General features: G+C 42.7%; 1 protein-coding gene across 1 annotated transcript in view; it reads right to left on the bottom strand.

The window, feature by feature from the left end:
• Window positions 1–25,605, bottom strand: part of LOC126259571 (uncharacterized) — a 585,582-nt gene that overhangs the window by 21,022 nt on the left and 538,955 nt on the right. The window contains exon 6 of the mRNA XM_049956478.1: window positions 5,343–5,474. Within this exon, the coding sequence (XP_049812435.1) occupies window positions 5,343–5,474 (132 nt within the window). The remainder of the gene's footprint in view (window positions 1–5,342; window positions 5,475–25,605) is intronic.

Genomic DNA, 25,605 nt, shown 5'->3' on the forward strand with positions numbered 1-25,605 from the left:
TCTCATTACTTATTAGTCCACTTAATTATGAACATTATCCTACAAAACCACACCTCAAACGCTCCGTCGGCCACAGATCTTAAGCGTTAAACAGTAAATCTTTGGAATAACGTTTTGGAATATTTCAAAACGAAGATAATAAAAGTTATAAAAATATTGGGATGCCGCGTGACTTTTTCGTTACTTCAGTCTCAAAACCAGGAAACGATGTTATAATGAACATTTTCTATGAGCCATTGTAGTATTATGGTTTGCATCAAAGATCGCGATGTACAGTATAATTACCACTTGCATGTAACAACTGTCATAACATGAATCTGTAACATAACATCGTCCGAACGTAAGTTTTGTCTCTCAGAAAACTAGGCGCAGACTGTGTAGTGAGCTAGCCTACAGTTCCGTGCCTGCTCCCATCCCCCTGCCCCCCTCCCTCACAGGGTGTGCTCATAATTGGTCGGTTCAGTCCAAAGTTATACAGGGTGTTACAAAAAGGTACGGCCAAACTTTCAGGAAACATTACTCACACACAAATAAAGAAAAGATGTTATGTGGACGTTATGTGGACATGTGTCCGGAAACGCTTAACTTCCATGTTAGAGCTCATTTTAGTTTCGTCAGTACGTACTGTACTTACTCGATTCACATCCAGTTGGCCCAATTGAAGGAAGGTAATGTTGACTTCGGTGCTTGTGTTGACATGCGACTCATTGCTCTACAGTACTAGCATCAAGCACATCAGTACGTAGCATAAACAGGTTAGTGTTCATCACGAACGTGGTTTTGCAGTTAGTGAAATGTTTACAAATGCGGAGTTGGCAGATGCCCATTTGATGTACGGATTAGCACGGGTCAATAGCCGTGGCGCGGTACGTGTGTATTGAGACAGATTTCCAGAACGAAGGTGTCCCGACAGGAAGACCTTCGAAGCAATTGATCGGCGTCTTAGGGAGCACGGAACATTCCAGCCTATGACTCGCGACTGGGGAAGACCTACAACGACGAGGACACCTGCAATGGACGAGGCAATTCTTCGTGCAGTTGACGATAACCCTAATGTCAGCGTCAGAGAAGTTGCTGCTGTACAAGGTAACGTTGACCACGTCACTGTATGGAGACTGCTACGGGAGAACCAGTTGTTTCCGTACCATGTACAGCGTGTGCAGGCACTATCAGCAGCTGATTGGCCTCCACGGGTACACTTCTGCGAATGGTTCATCCAACAATGTGTCAATCCTCATTTCAGTGCAAATGTTCTCTTTACGGATGAGGCTTCATTCCAACGTGATCAAATTGTAAATTTTTACAATCAACATGTGTGGGCTGACAAGAATCCACACGCAATTGTGCAATCACGTCATCAACACAGATTTTCTGTGAACGTTTGGACAGGCATTGTTGGTGATGTCTCGATTGGGCCCCATTTTCTTGCACCTACGCTCAATGGAGCACGTTATCATGATTTCATACGGGATACTCTACCTGTGCTGCTAGAACATGTGCCTTTACAAGTACGACACAACATGTGGTTCGTGCACGATGGAGCTCCTGCACATTTCAGTCGAAGTGTTCGTACGCTTCTCAACAACAGATTCGGCGACCGATGGATTGGTAGAGGCGGACCAATTCCATGGCCTCCACGCTCTCCTGACCTCAACCCTCTTGACTTTCATTTATGGGGGCATTTGAAAGCTCTTGTCTACACAAACCCGGTACCAAATGTAGAGACTCTTTGTGCTCGTATTGTGGACGGCTGTGATACGATACGCCATTCTCCAGGGCTGCATCAGCGCATCAGGGATTCCATGCGACGGAGGGTGGATGCATGTATCCTCGCTAACGGAGGACATTTAGAACATTTCCTGTAACAAAGTGTTTGAAGTCTCGCTGGTACGTTCTGTTGCTATGTGTTTCCATTCCATGATTAATGTGATTTGAAGAGAAGTAATAAAATGAGCTCTAACATGGAAAGTAAGCGTTTCTGGACACATGTTCACATAACATATTTTCTTTCTTTGTGTGTGAGGAATTTTTCCTGAAAGTTTGGCCGTACCTTTTTGTAACACCCTGTATATTCTTAACATTAACTGAAATCCTTACCTAAGCTCTCAGGGTGTAATTAAGAGTTACTGAAATCAAAACTGGAAAGCCGTAAGTGTGGATACTGTCATCAGCAATGTTGGCACTCTGCACAAACATTATTAAACGGTGCACATAAATAATCAAAGTTATGTGCTTGGCACCAATGCTAACACGTGAATCACAGCTTTCTATGCACGCTTCACCAAGACTCGGATTCGTTCTCACGCTCTCCGTCCATCTGTCGTTTGTGGGGTAGCTCACTGATCTTGCCTGCTCTCTATCTTTCAGCAGCCTGGGCCTTCACACAACTCACGATAAAACATCGCAAAACGAGGGCTGATATGGGGGTAAATGCCACAGTATCAGGTAACACAGATTTGTTTACAATTCTAATAGACTCTCAGCCTTTTGGCTAAGATGAATGTGTAGTTTACATTTCCAAGCCAACGTCTCAGTGTTGCTGCGGTGTTAGGCAGGAAAGGCCTTCAATCAGTGTTGTGGCAGCCGTACAAACTTAGCGCTTGAAAGCTGGCAAAAGCGCTGCTAGCTTTCAGGGATCTTCATTCGCACTGCGGAGTTAGAGGCAATAGCTGCAAAGATATTGTAACTGTGAACAGAAACAGGCATTTTACGTATGGAAATTTGAAATGAAATTTTTATGTGTAATGCGTAAACATACTCTGATGCACACACTGAATGCTACTGCCACATTTCTTATCTCGGGACGTCAGTGCACCGACAGAGGGATATATGTACTTGTATACTTATGGTCGCTGTATTAACATTACAGATCACGCTTACTGTAAAATTAAATGGGAAACACTTTCTTGGTGAGCATCAAAATAAGAACTTCACGAAAGCGTTTCATATTTAATGTTGCCGTTATGTTGTGTTCAAGCATCGAGGGAAAGTTTGGTAAACGGTAATGCGGCAAAAATATTTAGGAAATCTGTGCATTGTGCTCCATTTCTTTTCTTTTTGTTTCAGAAAACAGTGCAGAGCGGATGCCAAGTACTGCACAATACGCAACCTCATCTTTCCTTTACCGCCTGCGCACCACGGAGATGATAGCCACAACAATTTATCCGAATGATAACATTCACCCATACTGGCTGCTATTCTGTGTATTAAAACAGTCCTTTATTTTGCTTTCAACATCGCGCAGTTTCATCTGCGAAGCGCTTATCAAGTGTTTTAGGTGTGTAATACATCAAAATTTCCACACTTTCGTTCAAGGTCAAGCATTCGATCATTTTTTTCGTTATCGGTCTTCTGACTGGTATGATGCGGACCGCCACGAATTCCACTCCAATGTCAGTATCTTCATCAAAAAGTAGCACTTGCAACCTAGGTCCCAAATTGTTCGTTGGAAATATTCCAGTCTCTATGTCCTCCGACAATTCTTACGCTCTACAGATCCCACAAGTAGCATGGAGATTATTCTTTCTTGTCTTAAATGATATCCTATCATACTGTCCCTTCTTAATGCCAATCTTTTCTACATGTTCCCCTCCTCGTCGATTATGCAGGTAACCTTCTCATTACTTATTAGTCCACTTAATTATGAACATTATTCTACAAAACCAAATCTCAAACGCTTCGGTCCTCTTCTTTCATCTAATCCTCATACCTATTCTGTAATCCACACTTTTATGGTTTTCCAACAGTCTATTCAGACAATGCTGTGCTCCAGAGTCAGAAATTTCTCCCGCAGATTAAGATCGATAATTCATACTAGTCCACTTGTCCAGGAACTGCCTTTTTTCCTGTGCCAGTCTGCTTTTTGTGTCCTCCTTGCTTCATCTGTCATATGTTATTTGCTCCCAAGATAGCAAAATTCCTTCACTTCGAATATTTCGTGGTCCCTAATTATGATATTACGTTTTATCACTTATCTCATTTCTACTACTCCTCATTAGTATAGTCTCTCTTCGGATGCCTCTGAATCCACAGTGTCTCCTTGTTAGACTGTTAATTACATTCAATATGTCCTATAATTCTTCTTCAGTTTCACTTGGGATAGCAATGTCAACAGTGAAACTCGCCATTGATATCCATTCTAGCTGAATGTTAGTCCCGCTTCTGAGTGTTTCTTTTACTTCCATCATTGATTCTACAACATATAGACTGAACAGCAGTGGCGAAAGACTGCATCCTTTTCTCACTTCCTTATTAATACGGGCTTCTGACCGCATTTTTTCCTCTTAGATTGCATCTCTCATGCCTTTACCTTTCCTAAAACATTCCTAAAATCAGTCGTGAAGTATGATATGCTATTGGTCAGACGTCAGAATTAAAAACAACCAAGAGTATTTAGGTGAAAAGTCACTAGCATACCATATACAAGTACTGGACCATGTACAGTGACATATGCCGCCAGTGCTGTCGCTACACATATTCCAGTTCGTTCTCACACTGCAAGTGGTATGCTATATCACTATTATTCTAGGTATATTTCGTGACACGTCTCTATTTGTCAATAGCAGCCAACACACAACAATTTATTACCGCTGTGTGATTTTACGAGTGCTTAGAACCCACTGAAATCCATTTTGATGGAATATACTGGACAAAAACTTGAAAATGACTTTCTGAGATAAAGGGATGTTTCAATCCTCCGAGGACAGCCAGCTGGCTGGACGTTATCACTCAGAGCGCCATCAGGTATCGAAATGGCTACCCTGGGTCGAATACCTGCGAGCTAGTGACCTCGACAGTGGAGGCGAGCTCGTAAAATATTACCAGGTAATTTTGTAGTTAACACTAGTTGACGCTTTAGGAAACCACTTTATAAAATATACATTATATGTGGAGGCACAGTTCTTGCTTCTACGTTACATGCAATTTCCACGAATTAACAGCAATTCTATAGTGCTAATGGAACTTTGGCGGCCATAAATATGTATAATTTTTTTTTTTTGAGCTTACAGCTTAATCTTAACTCTAGGCGGTCGTAATATTCAGACACAGGATAACCCCGGATAAACGGACAACTCAGGACCACAATGCATAATATCCGACTATCAGACACGTTTTTGCTTTGTAAATAGGGTCATCATCTCAGATAGAGATAATATTTCAGTGAAAACACGCAAAAACGTCTTTTAATATTTATACGATCAAAATTTACACGTCTCGTTTGGTAAGGACATAAGGCCGCTGTAGCACAGCTTTTTTGCGCCGCGTCACCAGCTAAGACAATTAGGAGGTGAGTGAGGCGATATTTTATAGGGCGGGCAGGCAGAGAGCGAGGCGATACTCACGGTCCAGCCGCCGTCGGCCACCTCCTGCTCGCAGTAGACCTTGAGGAACCAGTAGGTGGTGCCCCGGATCTGCAGGTAGTACACGCCCGAGTCGCGCATGCCCGCGTTCAACAGGTCCACGCACGAGTAGCCCTGCACACACATGCCGGACACAGCTGTACAGTCAGACCACAAACACATCTGGAAATCGTAACAGTACTCAACCATGCATGGGAGGCGCCTTAAAAACATGGGAAAATAAGATCTTAGTTTATGAGCTGTCTGTCTAGCTTCTCTCCAGACATAATATTTAAAAAAACAGAGTAAAAACACCTTCAAATGGTTCAAATGGCTCTGAGCACTATGAGACTTAACATTTGAAGTCAACAGTCCCGTAGAACTTAGAAATACTTAAATCTAACTAACCTAAGGTCATCACACACATCCACGCCAGAGGCAGGATTCGAACCTGCGACCGTAGCCGTCGCGCGGTTCCAGACTGAAGAGCCTAGAACCGCTCGGCCACTGCGCCGGCAAAACATCTTCAGCCGTCTAAATTGTTGCAGGATATCTTTAGTGTGGTGAAATTTAATTAAAAGAAACCTTGTACTGAAAGAAGGCATTTCCCTTTTTCTTAACGTAATATTCTTCGTCTTGCCGAGAAGTGGGGGAATGTTCTGAGTTTTTACTTTCATACAACATAAAATAGTATATTCGCTTTCTTTTCCTTAATAATTATGGTGCAAGTCTTTTAATGCGTCCGTTGATGACGGAACGCAATGAAATTTATAACGAAATTTTTCAGACGCAAGATGTCTGCCATTAATGGTCGATTGTTCGACCGTTCTTGTCGTTTATCCAGCGTGCTGCAAACCTTACAAATAATATTTTTATTTCTGCATGACGGTCACTAGACATACGAAGGAGGCCGGCCGCGGTGGTCTAGCGGTTCTAGGCGCGCAGTCCGGAACCGCGCGACTGCTACGGTCGCAGGTTCGAATCCTGCCTCGGGCATGGATGTGTGTGATGTCCTTAGGTTAGTTAGGTTTAACTAGTTCTAAGTTCTAGGGGACTAATGACCTCAGCAGTTGAGTCCCATAGTGCTCAGAGCCATTTGAACCATACGAAGGAAAAAATACACAATCAGCATAAATTACCATATATTATTTAAAATCTACGACTTACAATGCACAATGGTCGCAGTAGCGTGCGTTAGCTTCGAGACTAGAACAGAGAGTGAGTAATAACGCTGGTCTTTTTAGTTTCTTTCGTCAGCGAGTAAAAGAATAATCTATTAGCATAGAGATACTATACACTTATCTTACAGAATCTGTTTGTACCATTTTTATTTCATTTTATTATAAATTATCGTTATGAGAGCTAATTGCACTCACATTTACAGAGTTTTTACTATTTTCATTTTACTTTATTTTGTGTCGGACTTTTCGTCGCACGTTTTAATATTTTGTACAGTATATCGGTACAGTGGTCGAGAGGTCAAGACGTTAGACTGCAAAACTGCTCATCCGTGTTCGAGTATCAGTCGCAGCTCTTTTTTCTTCATTCGATGTTTCTTCGGTGTATCTGATTGTTTCTGATAATGGGCATACTTTTCTTTGCCTTTTTCGAAGTAAAACATCGGGAGGTGTGATTAATAATTAAAAAAGTATAAATAACGTACTGACAGTTATTTTCGTAGTGATACATGACACGCTAACGCGCTACGATAGATGTTTTCCTGGATGATAATGCTCAACCGACTAGCATGGTGAAAGTGATACCCCTGTAACGTTTGTCAACTGTGTGACGTTTATTTTTTCCGACAGGTAAAGAATCACGTGAAATTGCAGCAGAGCTGAGAATTACAAGACAGGGCGGATGTTATTAAAATTCATGCGTTGGTCCATAAACAATTGCCCTCTCCTGTCTTTCAAGATACGCTTTTGTACGCATCCAGAGTTACATCTGACAGATTTGTTAGTAGAAACGTGAATCAGATATGTTTTCCACGAGCAATGTTCCGTGTAACATGTCAAAGCGGAGACATTTCGTTAGCTTGTGCACATAGTGCGATAAATATTATTTCTATGGTAGGTTTCGCCTCACTGTTTGTGAGAAGGCTTACGAGGAGACGATCAGTTAGGATTATGCAATAATATACTCTAGGTATGTTTTTGTACTATGTATCACGATGAAAATAACTGTCAATTCATTACATAGACTCATTTGAATACTAATCACACCTCCCGATGTTTTACTTCAAAAAAGCAAGGAAAAGTATTCCGATTATCAGAATAGTATCAGATACACCGAAAAAAATATCGAATGAAAAAAAGCCATTACCAATAACCGAATACGGACCAGCAGTTTGGTGCCTAATGCCTTGACCACTCGCCCACTGACCTTGCATAGAATCACGAGTATCCTAGCTACAGCGTGGAAACATGAAAGCGTCAGTAATTCGAACATTATTAACTTTGGATCCAACATCGATGTTTGTTTTTAGACAATGTTTCGGTGTATATAGCATCGAAATTACTATTTTCCACCAGCTTTGACCTCGATTTTTTCAAAACCTAGGGAGTGCCTAGCAAAAAGCCGAAACAGTTGTGCCTCTATTTTCAATATAGATCATCCTTGCAAAACCTGATGAAAGTCGGAGATCCACATGTCAGACACTCCCCTTGTCAGTCAATTGTAGGTGAACCTAAGGGTTAACGTGGGCTCCATTCCATGCTGCAATTCCGAATTGTTTCACATCAACAAATATTTCCAGAGACGAAAAAATGATAATGGATAGATAAAAATCGTAGTACTGACAGGGGATTGAACTCTAGATATCTGAGTCCATAAACGGGAATGCAGGCTGTCTTGGCGAACTTTATCGGTGAAATTCTCTCGGGTTGTCAGGCGAATCGTGGCGACGAGTTGACGCAAGATTTCTCCTGAAGATGACGAATAGGAAACTTGTAGAAACGTTGCGACAAAACGACGCAATGACTCTGCTGATAACTGTAGCCCAGCTCCTTATCACTGAGCCTTCTTATATCAGCATGGAATGTACAAGGAGTGGTGTACCATTCGCAGCTATTATGTTTCAAAGTGTACGAGACGTTGAGTGAACCGATGCCACAAAGAGCGTTTAACTCCCAGTGTGTGGAGGGATTGGTTCAAACCAGAGGTGGTACTGTGATGTTTTGCGAGTGTTTTACCTACCTTGACCTTGTCCAACTCATTCAGGTTACCGTGAACATGATCAGGATTATTTTAATATTCTCGCTGACCACGTATGGCCCTTTCTTACACTTTCCCGATAAGTATCCTCAATGATAGCAACTAGCGCGTTCACAGGGCTCTTGCCTGGTTTGACGGAAACTGGGGCGCTCTATTGCACTTCTGCTGGCCCCTCTAAAACATCCGACGTTTATTCCACAGAAGATATCTGGCTTTATTTTGAACCGGTTGAAACGTAGCAATCAACATCCTCTCAACATGGTGGTTCTAAACGATCTAATCATGAATGAGTGACTTCATCAGGGGATGGTACACTGGAAGAACTCTGGACTCTCTAATTCGCCAGATAAGCTCGTTATTAAGGATGGAGTCGGTACTAAACGGTACTGCCACGACACCTTCTCGACGGAATTAATTTTTTTGTCCGGTGTGCTTGTGTTGAAGAAATATTGAAGACAAAGGCGAAGATTATTGGGGTTTGATTCCCCGTCTATAATGAAATCATTGGCGACAGAGCAGGTAAGTAGCCGCTGATTTTCCAAAATAATCATTGTGGCAATCGCCTTGTGCTATTTACAGATACAACGGAAAGTATAAATCTTGGTTTAGAAAATTGCTCCTCCATAATGCACGTCAAATGAATTAACCGAGAGAAAGAAGAAAACGAGAGAGAATAATTCAATTATGCTACAGAAGCGCAAAATGGAATCGTAATAGTTTCAACGTCCGTGGATGACCCTCGTTGAAGATCACCAACGGTATTAAGACCTTTTTTTAAACTGGAAGAGCGACCTATCTTTAAAAAATGACAAAATATCTCAATGACCGGGGTTCCCAATTTAAGCTTAAGTTTTGCCTTTCACAGAAAGTAAAGCAATGTAAAAAAAGTTATTATTTCCTAATGACAAGCTTTTTAGATATACCACCGGTAACACACAAAACAGACTAATGTATTATTTTCGCTTACGTTTGGCAGAAACAGTTTGTGAATCTGATAAACATAATCGTAATCTGCATGTATTTTCATCCAAAATTATTTATTTTTACCAGTAAAATAGAGATTTCCTACTGATGGTATAACATGATAAAAATGTATGGTCAAACAATAACCAATAAGAAATTGCCCTTTCCTGAAGGCATATCCTCAAATATATCTATTTTCAAGGAAACCCGATACTAAATAGTTAACTTTCTGAACAAAACCATCTCAAAAGGTATGTAATGAGTAACTTCAACATCTATCATTTTTAATATTTTAATCATTATCTTTATTTAACTAAACGGCAATACAAATGTTTCCCATGTGTAAACTTCGGACCGATGTAAAACAAGGCTTAAGGCACTTACCTCAACAGGTTAAAAAACATGATATATATATTATAAAATATAATGCAAAAAGAGGAAAAAAGAGAGAGGGCTTAAACTTGTTGAAGGCTTTTGGCAGTAAATTATGGCAGATTACATTTAGAGGTCTGGTTCAGTACGAAGTGAAAACCGAGCCACTGTTATTTCAGGGGATAAGGCATTACTTTATATTCGAAAGTGGAGAGTCTGTAACTTTTCAGTTATGAGGCAGGTTATTCCATTGTCGATTTGTCGCTACACAGAATGTCTTGTGATTTGATAGGAAATTGATAGTGATTTAAAAGGTATTTTGTTGACGACGTCGTAAACAGAACTGAGATGTTTATTACTCAAGTTTATTGGTGCCTTAAATTTTTCTAGCCAGGCGCTCAGGTGTAATCGAAGGATGCCTGCGTAAAGACGATAATTACAGTGTGAGAGTGCGGAAATTGTGACAGACGAATGTGGGGAAAATAACCTTTGAAGGACATATATCCTTCCATGACCTTCCTCGTGGTCCATTCATTATTCATTCTTACTTACGTGCCTGCTTGGGGCCTGCTCAAGTGGATGTGCTTTCGGCCTGACAGATAACATTCCAGCCACGTAAGGCTCGTATCCACAGACTCGCCTACCCGCTGTGAATAACAAATGCGACAAGGTTCGTGAGTCCATAGGCAGGATCAGCAAAGCACAGGAAGTTGAGTAAGGAAAGACAGAAAGGGAAACAACCTCCACCGAGGGGGAAAAAAACAGGAACTGACTCCATAAACGTAGGCGGAAACGACTAAAAAGAACAGCATCTACCTCATTTATATGCTTGAATACCAGTAGTTTGCGGACCAGTGTCTAAAGTTCTAGTACTTAGTGAACTATTGTAGGTGCACACTTAAATTTTATATTGGGTAAATTATGACTTTATCCATATTGTGAGAGTTTATTGGTGTTATAGGACTTAATTGTGTAATACGTGTATTTCCCAAATTTTTGGAAGCACGCTTTCCAAATGGTTGAAATGGCTCTGAGCACTATGGGACTTAACATCTGAGGTCATCAGTCCCCTAGAACTTAGAGCTACTTACACCTAACTAACCTAACGACATCACACACATCCATGCCCGAGGCAGGATTCGAACCTGCGACCGTAGCAGCAGCGCGGTTCCGGACTGAAGCGCCTAGAACCGATCAGCCACAGCGGCCGGCTTACGCTTTCCAATTGCTGTTTCTTGACATTATGTTAACGCATGGTACTATTTACCAGCGTAAACAAATCATTATTATTATTGTTATTAGATATTTAATACTAAGTACCCGTCGTTTCCCAGGTATGTATTTATTCCAGTCTGCTATTAGTCTATCTCCTCCTTCCCCCTCTCTCTGTCCATCTCATCATTCATCCTCCCCCTCCCCTCCTCTGCCCTTCTCCACCTCCACCTCCACCTCTCCCTGTTCATCTCATGCTATTTCCTTACTTCGTCCAATTCCTCCTCTCCTATCTCTTTGCGCATCTGCTCCTCTTCCCTTCCTCTGTCCATTTCCTCCTCCACCTCTCGCTGTTCATCTGCTCCTCCCCATCTCTCTGTTCATCTGCTCCTCCCCGTCTCTTTGTATTTCACCTATATTTAACACATTTCTGACGTATTTGTAAACATATTTCACCTGTGTCTCTAGTCAATTTCGCCCAGCAATTACATTTTCAGGAGCTTAATGTTTATGGCGTCATAGCTGAATTTCGCCCAGAAATTACATTTTCAGGAGCTTAATGTTTATAGCGTCATAGCTGAATTTCGCCCAGCAATTAATTTTCACGAGCTTAATGTCTATGACGTCATAGCTCCTAAACTATGTGTCTTACAATGATATATTTTACTGGTACATCCAGTGGCATATGTAAATACTGTGTGCAAAATGTGTCGCGCGTACCGGTAGTAGTAAAAAAAAAAAATGGTTCAAATGGCTCTGAGCACTATGGGACTTCAGAGCGGAGGTCATCAGTCCCCTAGAATTTAGAACTACTTAAACCTAACTAACCTAAGGACATCACACACATCCATGCCAGAGGCAGGATTCGAACCTGCGACCGTAGCGGTCGCGCGGTTCCAGACTGAAGCGCCTAGAACCGCTCGGCCACACCTGCCGGCCGGTAGTAGTAAAGAAGTAATAAACAAAAAAGTGGTGCTTCACGCGGCGATTTTTGCTGCATGAAAAGCGAAAAAGTAATTAGTTATTAACTTTTTTCTTTCATAATTTTGTGGGGGACGTCAGGGAGAAAAAGTTTCGTGAGGATTTAAAATTACGTATGTTGCAAGTCACTGAGTGCTCTCATTTCAAATACGCGGCGACTAAAGTATCGCTACTCGCACGTCGTGGGCTACACTGCTTTTTCGTCCCAATCTCCACCCGTTTTATTGGTAGGTATTTCTTACCACCACAGTAATTTTTCCAGACGGTAAGTGATTCGTGTACCATGTTTGGATGAAATCGATCCACTGATTTAGGAGGAGAGGTGGAACATACATACATATACATACAAACATTTTTATATATACTGAAGAGTCTGGTTCGCCTGTCTAATAACGTGTAGGACCCCCGCGAGCAAGCAGAAGTGCCGCAAAACGACGTGCCATGGACTCGACTAACGTTTGAAGTAGTGCTGGAGGGAACTGAAACCATGAATCCTGCAGGGCTGTCCAGAAATCCGTAAGAGTACGAGGGGTTGAGACCTCTTCTGAACAGCACGTTGCAAGGCATCCGAGATATGCTCATGTCTGGGGAGTCTGATGGCCAGCGGAAGTCTTTAACCTCAGAAGAGTGCTCCTGGAGCCACTCTGTAGCAATTGTGGACGTGTGAGGTGTCACATTGTCTTGCCGAAATTGCCCAAGTCCGTCGGAATGAACGATAGACATAAATGGATGCAGGTGATCAGACAGGATGCTCTCGTACGTGTCATATGTCAGAGTCGTACCTAGACGTATCAGGGGTCCCACATAACTCCAAATACACACGCCCCGCACCATTAGAGAGCCTCCACCAACCTTCAAAAGTCCCCTGCTGACAGGCAGGGTCCATGGATTCATTAGGTTGTCTCCATACCCGTACCCGTGCATCCACTCGATACAATTTGAAACAAGACTCGTCCGACCAGGTAACACGTTTCCAGTCATCAACAGTCCAATGTCGGTGTTGACGGGCCCAGGCGAGGCGTAACGCTTTATGTCATGCATTCATCAAGGGTACACAAGTGGGCCTTCGGCACCGAAAGCCCATATCGATGATGTTTAGTTGAATGATTCGCATGCTGAGGCTTGTTGATGGCCCAGCATTGAAATCTGCAGCGTCGCGTTGAACGATTCTCTTCAGTCGTCGTTGGTCCCGCTTTTGCAGGATCTTTTTCCGGGCGCAGCGACGTCGGAGATTTGATGTTTTACCGGATTCCTGATATTCATTGTACACTCGCGAAATGTTCGTGCGGGAAAGTTTCCACTTAGTCGATGCACCGGAGATGCTGTGTCGCATCGCTCGTGCTCCGACTATAACACGACGTTCAAACTCACTTAAATCTTGATAATCTGCCCTTGTAGCAGAGTAACCGATCTAACAACTGCGCCAGACACTTGTGTTATTTCGGTATTGCCGGCCGCAGCGCCGTATTCAGCCTGTTAACATATCTCTGTATTTGAATACGTATGCCTATAGCAGTTTCTTCGGCGCTTCAGTGTATGTATGGAGGTACTGTATCCTATGGATTAGGCCGTCCCGCGGTACGGCGATATCAGCTGGGTTGCCTACCCGGCAGACGTCAACAACAACATTGAGGCTTGCAGAGGACGCCAACTCAGACAGGTGGCGCCAGCGTCGCTACAGTACTCCTTACACTGGTCCTGTGTACGAAAACAGAGAGGGTGTAGTACAGTATCTTTCCGCTCTGCTGCCTTTTAGGAGGCCGCATGGCTTCAAGCCAGCAATTTCGGTTGTGGAGCCAGATGAATTGCGACTCTAATAAAGTGAAGAGATCAGCAAGTTCCCTCCGATTTTTAAGAATGATTATCCACGAGTTGCCTAGCCATGGTCATCTGGTAACCTCCGAGCAATGTTCAAGATTTCTTTGTTGGTTTACAAATATTCAGAGCCTAGACTAGACCGAGTAAGCTGTCAAACATGGATTGGACTTTGTATCACAAACATAAAATATATTTAGTTCATTCTATGTTTCAAATGTTCTTTAGGGAACTTGTGTATTTTATCCAGAGTCTCCTCATGTGCCTCGAACTGCATATCTCGTGTCTTCTAAATGTGGTAACATAAATATTGGTGGTTATCTAACCACTTTGGAGAAACTGACAATGTTTTGACATGCGACACAGACCTTTGCGTCTACTGTCACAACGTTATATTTTATGATAATTAAACACTTGAATATTATTATACTATAATATTATTAAAATAATACACACCTCTGGCATGTTAAAACTCAGAGCGATGGCATGTTAAGTTTGAGAAGGGAGGGAGGGACAGTAAACAATTGTGACCTCTCAGAACCGAATCCTAAACCCACTCAAGAGTCCACATAGGAAGGAAAAACTGTTTCTGACAAATTATCTCTACTATTTCCAAACACTAATGTTATTACAGAAAGATACCGCTGATTTAGTAACCAACTGTATGCAAATCTTCTTTCTCTCCATTCCTTGTGCCCAACTTGGGAACACATTGGACTTAGTTAGCACTCTTGTTCTTTTCCAGAATATTTGAGTTCGTGAATTAATGTTCGATGATTTCTTAGCGTCTCTACAGGGACTGGGTTAATTTGAGGTGTCACGTGACTGGCATGTCGTCTGGTCTTCACTACCAATCGCTGTGAGTCTACCTCAGAGTAGCTAAGCCACGCGGTATGTGGAGGCCCGACCCATGGGATACTTCCGTTCTCAAGGCCGCGCACCTAGATCACTTTCACTTGCTAGATTATCAACGGTACACTGACTACCTAACGGAATGGTTAACCTAGCTGCATTCGGTGCGAAACGACCCGTGTTAGATTCCCGGTACCTCCACAGGTTTATATCTCAGATAGGGAGGTGTGAAACGCAGTTTACTTAGCCTGGTGAGGCCAGATGAGGAGCTGCTTGAATAAAGAAGCACCTACTGACACTAACAGCTGATCGCGTGCCCCACAGTCATAGGTCATTCCCTAACTGCCTTGCAGGCAGCAATCGGCCAGTCGCAACAGGACTAAGGCCTAATCCCTGACTGGCGTTTACAGTAGAGATGGGCAAAACTGTTCTTTTCAGAGATTGGATCAGAACTGTTCACTCCCTGAAATGAATTAGCTGTTTTTCATGACTCACCACTCATTTACAAAAGAAAATAAATGAAAGGCACATTGCCCTTTAAACTTGGTTTATTCCAGTACTATACCTGTATTTTGATCTTATTTGATCCTATTTTGAAGTAACATAGATAATGAGTAAGAATTTTGTATTGTTTATTGAAATTTCCACGATATGACAAAGTTTTTGATTATTGATTTATTTTGCACTAGCGTGGTTTTTTGGGTGATCGGAAAATGTTGTAACTTGAGATTTACATTAACAATATATTTGGCTATAATGTATTAAAATTTCATTAACCTCATACAAATACATCGCAAGCCATATATTTTTCCTTTCGAAGACGCCTAAAATCGCAAAATCCGTACCAGAATAAGAAAAAAAAATATAAATTTGACTGTAAAACGGAAGTGCTGCATATAGCCTTACGCAGAATAAAACAAGGAAAATATTGGTGTATCACATTTTGCGATACGTTTATCGGTTCGCTCGTAATTAAAGCGTAAATTCGAGTGTCCATAATAAAAATCCTATAGTAAGAGTAGTCATCAGGAACCTAATCTAATCAGTTTAAACAAATAAAAATAAAATAAAAACAATTGATGTATACATAACATAATAATGTAATATACATAGCGGTATTACTATGAAGAACAATATCCAGTGGGGACAAACTCCGATGCAGAGGCGCTGAGTCGAGCAGGTCGAGCCGCGAGCTGTATTACTGCGTGAGCTGAGACCGCAGAGACCAGAGTGACACCAGAGTCGCTTTGCTCGACGCTCTGGCTAGAGTCGAGACGGTGGGGTGAGCGTTGAGCGGGCGAGTTCCGAGGGTGGGGGGAGCTCACCCGCTCCGAGACAAATCGTCCGCTCCCTTGCGAGCAGGTTTTTGCAAGTAGTTCCTATGTTATCCGCTAGGTGGCTCTCTGTCCTGTTGCTGGCATCCACTGCCCAGAGGGCAGGACGTGCGACTGAAACGATCGCCGACAGAGTGCGATGCGAAGTTAAGCTGCGCCAGACACTGCACAGTGCACACGGCAGACGACGCACAGAGACGGCCCGGCATATGTGAAACACAAAATCCAATGGGGCACTGCACAATGCAGGCAGCCAAGGTAGAAGCAGGGCAGAGGCCGGCGCTGGCTGTGTTGTGTGGCGTGCACTGTGCTCTGACCAGCAGAGGCGCTGCTGATATGCTCCGTATCTCTCTCTCTCTCTCTCTCTCTGCCTGGGAAACGTTTGGAGCTACCGTTCTTTTTTTCTGAATCACTGATTGTTCACTCCTTTGAAAGATTGAACTCTATGAATTAGTTCAAGAGCGGATCCCCCATCTCTAGTTTACAGTGGCTACAGCGTAGTGTCGCAGCGGTCGGATATCATATTCCCCGGGATGGTCGGCGGTTCAAATGCCCTTCCAAACACCAATATTTAGGCTTCCCCGTGATTTTCATAAGTCACTTAAGGTACATGCAGGGAGGTCATAATTGAAGATATGGTGTCCAATGAGTACCGTGATCACTTCTCCTGAAGGGAAAGGCAGACGCCGCCTAGGTCGCTGTTTTATTTTATTGGATAAATGGTTTCCACCATTTTAGGTCATCCTCAGATCCATTAAATACCAAAAAGGAAAGAAATAGAGTAAGTTAGCACAAGTATAATCTTAAAGTGACATAAAAGTATGTACAGTGACAGTATGCAAAAGACAACATGAGGTAAATCAGACGGAAGTACCACGAAGCGCATGTTGCCAGTTGTCAAAGATAGAGTTAAAACTACTGAAGTTATGTAAATTTAACAACAAAACACTAAGTGCATATTCACACGTGGCTCCACACTTCAGCGCCCTCATATAGTGAAATTCGCCTTTAGAATAATTTACTGTGTTTTAAAGTAAAAACCTAAACAAAATAAAGATTAAAATTACGTGCCCTTAAAAGATTAAAATTAATACATATTAAATATTATAAGAAAGTTTAAAATTTTTAAAATTTGCGAGCTTACAGAAGACGAAATGTCATGTGCGGCATGTTGAGCATCTTTTTATAGTCAGCACGCTGCAGGCAGACGGTCGCACAGACCACGCAACAGGAAAGCGTATTCACGTGTAGGAAAGCAAGATGGTATCAGGCCTTCTAGGCGCAGTACGGATCGTCATCATACATGCTAAGATGATTGGTCCGTGAAAACTCACTCCGCTGGTTCAAAATCATGTCTGGATCTGTTTTTTCCCGCGCAAAGTATTTCAAGCTACTCCAGCACAACCAGACACTGATCTTTTTTTTTTTTTTTTTGCTTTGCTAGTAGTAGTAATAGTAGTAGTGGTAGTTGTTGTTGTTTTATGCATTTAGAGATAACGTTTAGAGGTATGTATACACGTCATGTATTACAGCTTCAATAGGAAAAGAAACATAGTTCATTTACAAACGCGTTTACGCACTTACAGATTTAATTTGACGGGGATGGAACAGATGATCGGCCGCGGCCTTATAGTAGCGACTATCCCTGCATTTGCTAAAGTAATTTAGGGAAATCGCGGAAAACCTAATCTGAATGATCGATTGGAGACTGGAGCCTCCATTCTCCTGAATACAACGCCACTCTGTTTAAAACAGTGCAATTCAATTCGATTTATTCCTACAGTTCACTACTGTCTTGTTTATACTTTTTCCAAAGAAGTCATTTCGTCATGTACAAACGCTAGTGCTACATCGTTGTTCATTGTTGTTAATGTCGTGCAATGAAATTTATTTATCATTAAGGTAAACATAACGAACACAACGGAAGTTAAGGAAATCATGAAGTGAAAAATCCATCGAAATAACAATTTTTTTATTGTGTTTAGCTATACTCCAGTTTTTCCTGAGCAAGAACATATATGGTTTTTAAGTGTTTGGTGAATACTGACAGGAAAGAGAGGGTATTTTCTAAACAACGAAACGCCTCCTTCTCTCAGTTCTGCTGTGTTTATCCCGGCTGCAGGAGACTTTCTCTGTCTTTTTTTATTCCTTGGCCCTGCTTTCCAAGTTGTCCACCCCGGTGCTAAACTAGTGTAGGTAACAGTTGAAGATCAGCATTCTGTTTACATTTTGTTCGTCGCAGTGATTTGAAGGAGAAGCTTAATTTCGAAGTAATCGTATTTCGTTTATAAATCTTAAACATGGACAGAATAATACGGAGAAATATTAATAATTGAGAAGGAATGAGAAAAGCTGTGTGAGCCATCGACTTTCACAAGATCGCTACAGACGAGGATCCCTGTCATTCTCTCTATCTAATGGGCCCCGAGTCATAGTGCAAATGTCAGAGAGCTAGTGTAACTGGTGATGTACGTAGACACAACCACCCCCTACCAATGTCTATAGCGGATGTTATCAAACCCATCTACAGAGACTTGGCTGAAAAAAACTTGCTTGTTGAATACATTCATGGGAGAATTCAAAATCCCAATGAAAGTTTCAGGTGTGTGTGGGAAGGCTTGATTAAAACAGTACTTTTGGGCCTCAGAACCCTAAAAGTCGGAATCAAGGACCCAGTGTTGTGTTACAATGAAGGGTCAGCCAGCAGGCTAAAAGGTTTCAGTGATATCGGGAGGGGGGGGGGGGGGCGTGGAGAGTGGTTGTTTGGGGGAGGAGACTAGACAGTGAGGTCATCGGTCTCATCGGTTTAGCAAAGAACGGGGAAGGAAGTCGGCCGTGCTCTTTCAAAGGAACCATCCCGGAATTTGCCTGGAGCGATTTAGGGAAATCACGAAAAACCTAAATCAGGATGGCCGGACGCGAGATTGAACCGTCGTCCTCCCGAATGCGAGTCCATTGTGCTAGAGTGATATCGGCATAGAACCTGTGGTGAACATGAAGAAAGCCAAATGCGATACTGCAATGCCTTGTTCATGCCTTGTTCAGAAGTACGATGCAATGTTCATTCGTACATGCATGCATGTACGAAGGAACAGCCATTGCAACGACCACAGCCGTTATGAAATACATTAAATGTATTCACAGTTGCGAATATGGACGTACCTAATGAATCTACGAGTGCATGTTGTAGCGACATAGTTGACGACACATGGAAGTTTGGATCTGGCAGTGAGTCATGCTCGGACAGCCTGATGGTAAGGCGACTGCTAAAGATAAGCAACAAAACCGGGTTGGAGTCCCGATTCTGGACAAATTTTCTTTGTCTTCAATCCGTTACTCAACAGATGATTGTCGATATTCGCAACTGCGAATACATTTAATGAAGAATTTGCTTCTGGCAACTGACCAGCTGAGGATGCGGTAGGCTGAAAAAACTGCCCTACAAATGACAAAAAGGGGCGAGAATTCAAAAGAGGGCCTCAAAACGTACGCTGCAGAATACAGAAACCCGCAACAATGACAGCTAGGGACCTATTGAGTTTTAACTTTCAATGTAGGTTGAACAGATCGTATCAAGAACTTTAAATGCATTGTCCCGAGAACATGACATTTTGTCTTTAGATACAATTTTCTCTGAATTAAACACATCTGTGCCAATGAAACTTGTCACAGAACTTAACTGCTTTACTTTTATTGAAATGTGCGAGGATATGGGAATGAAATAAAACACGTGACAAATATTTTTTTTTAATGACTATTTTTGAAGTCCCATACTTTTCTGTGAATTTCTGCTGTGATGACAATGATGCTGCTATATATTTAATACGCTTTTATATGATAACTTATGCAGGTCTAAAATTTGGTTTGATTTGAAAAAATAGTTTTGAGAAATGCATACCAACGTTAGTATGTTCAGCTGTAGGAAATACGCTCATTACCGGATCCTCTTGATAAGTAAATCCAGGCTTTCAGTGTTAGTAATGCTCATTGCTGTTGAAAATAGTCCATTAAAGACACAGCTTGTTTAAGTTTCGTCCATATCTGCCGTAAAAGTCAGTAGAGGAATGGTAGTTATCATGTAATGTCCTTTCAATAGGTCAACTCAGATGATGTTTACCACAAACCGTCACCAAACGTATGACTTAGGTAAGTTCCATACATCCTGATTATTAAGCCCACAGGAACGCCTGAATTTACCAGGCTTTCTTCACAGGAGGAACCACATGCCGAAATAATTACTTCGTTCCGACTCGAAGCAAATTTCACGAGCTGAAAGGAACTGTGTCCGAGCTTTCACTGATACCGGACACTGCACCACTCGCGTGGCAGCCTTGGTATGCTGATGTTCATGCCAAAGGTGAATCAGACTGAGGCGCGCGCCAGAGAAAACCGTGCCACACGGGAGCGCTGGTTTGAAACGTGTTTTCGCTAATGAGGAGCTCAAATATTTGGCCGGCACCGTCTCGGAGGAACCAGTTCTGAGACATGGGGCAACTGACGAAAGTAATGCATTCGTCCAAATGCCTGTGAGCAGTCCACGTGCAGTCAATTGCATTGGAATAAATTTTGCTAGCGCTCATGTCCAATAGACAATTGCGCAACTCAAGTTCTGAGATTGCGAATGTAAATTTTAATTTAATAAATTAAAAATGCCTAAATGTGACAGTTGTGTGTAATTTAATGCTGCACTGTAACCAACAAACGTATTTTGTGGATATTTAAAGGTAGAATTTCATGGTACAGTAGGACAGTAGATACAGTTGAGTTAAAGTGTGCACAAATGTTAATGAGGGTTTTCGGAATTTCCCGTCACAAACTTCTATGACTTGTAGAAGGGTGTGAGTACATAATGCTTTGAATAGGGATCCATGTTCAGAAACGACCGTTTCCGTTCTACGACGGTTTCAGTTCAGATGTTTAACTGATCCACGGCCGGACGTTGTGACCGAACGGTTCTAGGCGCTTCAGTCTGGAACCGCGCGACCGCTACGGTCGCAGGTTCGAATCCTGCCTAGGGCATGTATGTGTGTGATATCCTTACGTTAGTTAGGTTTAAGTAGTTCTAAGTTCTAGGGGACTGATGACCTCAGACGTTACGTCCCATTGTGCTCAAAGCCATTTGAACCATTTGAACTGATCCACTTCAGCTTGAGGAACTGAATTAGGCATTACGCAGTACAATTATCAGGTAACAATTCGAAAGAAACCACAACGAGACACCGGTTTGTCACTTGAGCACATTTGCTTGTAGTAATACTTAAAAATTACGTCTTTACGTTGTTGCAAAACTGTACGTACAGAAAAGTAGTGGTTTATTACAACAGCGGCTCGATGTGGCGAACACCAACGTTGTTACAGACATTGTACCGTCGAATCATGTAGTGGTACACACTCACCATCCCACCCGGCACCTCTTCAATTTCTAGAGCGGCGGCCGGAACCCGTTTTGGTAGATCTTCCCTCGTCTCGCAGGAAGGCAGACGCTAAGTGATATCAGGTGACCATCTAACGTAGTACACGTCATACTGTCTGCCCTATTACATACAAGGACGAGCAACTCTGAGACTTTTCTCTTATAGCTCTGCAGGCGTTGACGCGTTACACATCTGGATTGAAACAGTAGTAGAACGGAAATTGTTCGTTTCCAAACATGGGTTCCTACACAAAACATTGTTTAGTCACTTCCCTCTACAAGTCCTACAAGTTTCTAATGGGACACCCTGTATATCAACGTGCTATCGTAAGCCATTTCACGTTCATTGCTGGTTAAAGACCTCCTCTATGCCTTACGATCTTCATCTATACGTATCAGAGATGCTCCTATGTGTACGTTAACACGGGCCGTAGGAAAGCATATTGCCGACCATATGTCTGGGCAATATTCAGCGGACGAACGAATTTTAGTCACCCTTTGCCGGCAATGGTTACAGCAATGCATTTCCTGGCCAGAAGAGTTTATACGGGCCACAGAAATGCTCGGAAATGGACGAAAGCGAACTACAGTGTGAGACTGCGTAGACGTGCCAACTTTCGGATTAAAGTGAAATAAAATTGTTGCACTGCTCGGATTACGGACTTGACGCTGCAGCACCGTCAGCGTGAGAAAGAAGAACAAATGTGAGATACTGAGAAGGAAACATAAACAGATAAAGAAGGAAGTGCATATGGCCCGGCTGTGTGAAACATTATCCGCTCCAGGCAGACAACAGTGACAGCACCTCGACCACAGCTCGGCAGCTACCAGTAACAGTCTGCTCCGTCAGCAATATTGCTCGGCAGTAACTTTAAACTGGCGCGTATTGCAGTCAAATTGCAGCAATGTTGACGGCACCACTATCTTGGCGACACAATAGGGCCTAACGTGTAATACGGTTCGTGAAAACGAAGGTCATTGTTGTTCCACAAAATTTCGGGAGAACTGCCGGATGTTTGTAACTTCCTGCCACAATATTTCGGCACAGAGTCTTCTGGCCATCTTCAAGTGACACTGGCAAAAACGCACTGAGCTCTGGTATTTAAGGCCCCGCCGTCAGATCCGTGGTGGATTCACTTGGCTTTGCGCGTGCGCTACTTGAGCGCGTTCGATTCTGCTGCGCCGCGCGCCCTCCGTGGTGAAAACTCGCCGCATCGATATCAACTCGATTGTCTTCCCGCGGTTACATCACAGAACTACGCCGGCTACGGAAGACACGAAGTTTTTCAACGATTGGATTCCATGCCGAATTCGATTGAAAACAGCCGTCTCGATTAATAAGAGACTCACTGTCAGACAGTCGTATTTCCACGGATTCATTAACAACAGAATTCCAAAACTTAGTCTATGGGCCACAATTTTTGTCTCACTGTAATTCAAGAAATGACCAGTGGAAATACAGTGTTCAGTGATGGCAGACTTACAAGGCTGAAGAAGGCGAGTATGCCGCTGATGTTCTACTATGGAGTTTGAGGAGGGGTTGCCTGCCGTTTTTAGACGTCTTGGTGCGACGTAAGAGCGATGGAATACTTGGTCATTCAGTATATAGAAAGCTCACTCACACAGACATTTACTTGCAAGCCGTTGCCGGCCGGAGTGGCCGAGCGGTTCTAGGCGCTACAGTCTGGAACCGCTACGGTCGCAGGTTCGAATCCTGCCCCGGGCATGGATGTGTGTGATGTCCTTAGGTTGGATAGGTTTAACTAGTTCTAAGTTATAGGGGACTGATGACCTCAGCAGTTAAGTCCCATAGTGCTCAGAGCCATTTGAACCATTTCTTTGCAAGCCGTTGTCATCATCCGGTACAAACGGTGGGTGTTTTGAAGACACTGATTCACCGAGGCCACGTCATCTCTGACACCGATAGCTTGCAAACGGAACTGGAGCATCTGCAAACTGTATTTCTGAAGATTTGGTATTCGTCCCAGCAAGTGAGCGTTGCAGACATATATACGACGGAGCAAAGAAGAGGAAGAGGCATTTAAAACGACTGCCTATTTACCAAATATTTGTAATGTTTCAGCGCAAATAGGTAGAATACTAAGAAAATATAAAGTGAAAGCAATCTTTCGACCTCCTGTAAAAATTTCGTCGCAGTTGGGATCTGGCAAAGACGACCTAGAGCTGCGCAAGGCAGGTGTTTACGGGATTCCCAGTGAATGCGACAAATCTTTATAGGGCAAACGACGTGTACTGTGCAGGATCGCATTGTAGAACATCAGCGGCGTACTCGCCTTCTTCAGCCTTGTAAGTCTGCCATCGTCGAACACTGTATTTCCACTAGTCATATCATAAATTACAGTGAGAGAAAAATTGTGACCCATACGTCTAACTTTTGGAGTTCTTTTATCTTGAGGTGCCGAGTAAAATTGATATTCAGCATGTGCAGCGCCTTTATTAAATATATATGTGTATCTTTATTTATATTTGCCTCACTACAACAATGATAAACGTTAATGTTGTTATACTTGTATCACTGTTACGGCATCAATTTATGGTCTGTCTACATGTCTCTTATATAACATTTAGCTGGCTAAACGATTGGTAGCTGCCGGATGCCCAATAAATAAATAAGTGTACCAGACATGAATTCGCAGTTCGTGATCTTCGAGTCTTGTGCCATGACATTCGTATTGCTATCGTAAATGTTAAGCCTGCAATACTGCAGAAGACTCGGAGAGAAGTGGAATACAGATTAGATGTCTATCGCGTCACTAATGGTGTGGACATCGAGGCGTTTTAGGTGTGTAAAACAAAATTGAGTTACCATACTTGTAGAAACATACCGTCAACAAATCTCTCAATTAGTTCTCTAGTTATTACATGTTATATTATTATATGTTTAACACAGACACCAGTTAGTTTAATTAGGAGAGTTGAACATTGCAGCACTATCATACTTTCAACTAAAAAGTGCGCTAGGTGCTTCTTATTTATGTGTCGTAGAAGATTTGCTACTTTCAAGACTGAATGTACTTCCATGACAGTAGATGGAGCTGAAATATCAACTAGTAGACTGAAGATTACAAGTAATGCTTTTAGATTGCTTCCAGGTTACCTATTCGAGCGCTCTGCACTCCCTTGTTGCGTGGGTGGAAAATAAATTTAATAAATATAAACCCTAGGAAGCGCGGAGCGAAAACTGAGTAGAAGCTAACGCACAAAGGAAAAATGGCCATGGTTAGGTTCAAATAGCTCTGAGCATGAGGTCATCAGTCCCCTAGACTTAGAACTATTTAAACCTAACCAACCTAAGGACATCACACACATCCATGCCCGAGGCAAGATTGGAAACTGCGGTCGTAGCGGTCGCGCGGTTCCAGACTGAAGCGCCTAGAATCGCTCGGCCAGCGGCCGGCGCCATGGTTAGGTTGTGTTCTAGTAAACTGTAATTAATTATCCATTTCCTGAAGTACGGAACTGCGATAAAAAAAGAGCCGTACCGCACAAGTACGACAGCAGGTTGCAGCTTTATACTGGGCACTCTAACGTCATATCAGCCAACAGAGAAGAAGTTATTTCTTTTTTATGTTTCCAGCCCGTTACAGATGTACTTCTGTAAGCTGCCTTGTTGTAACGTAGCACACTGAAGCCTGAGTCCGGAGCCGCATGCACTAGTTTAACGATGTGGGTGCGAGCGTCAGGTCACCTGGCCCTGAGATCGGCAAGGCCACAGCCTCCACTCGCGCACCTTCACCACTTAAGAGCACGATCTACTAAACGCCGCACAGCTGCGCATAACTTACCCGATAGCCGTGAGTAACGCACACGATCTGGAAAAATTATTTGTTGACGTGTCGCGGCCGCTGCGACTTGTCACGAGCAAAACGAGCCCCAGCGCTTCTCTTTCCCTCGTCCTACTCCAGAGTAACGCGGCAAGGCGAACTGGCCAAAGAAAGGAAGTGATCAAAGCATTGACACAATGATCATATGTATCTCAAAGCGTCTTGTTCTCACGGCGTGTAGCAGTCGGTAAAATGAAGTAAAATTGTATGGTATGATTGGCCGGGAAACCGCAAAGGGCAGGTTTAGCTGCCTGAATTGTAAA

The sequence above is a fragment of the Schistocerca nitens genome, chromosome 5, assembly GCF_023898315.1.
Source record: "Schistocerca nitens isolate TAMUIC-IGC-003100 chromosome 5, iqSchNite1.1, whole genome shotgun sequence".
Lineage (NCBI taxonomy): Eukaryota > Metazoa > Arthropoda > Insecta > Orthoptera > Acrididae > Schistocerca > Schistocerca nitens.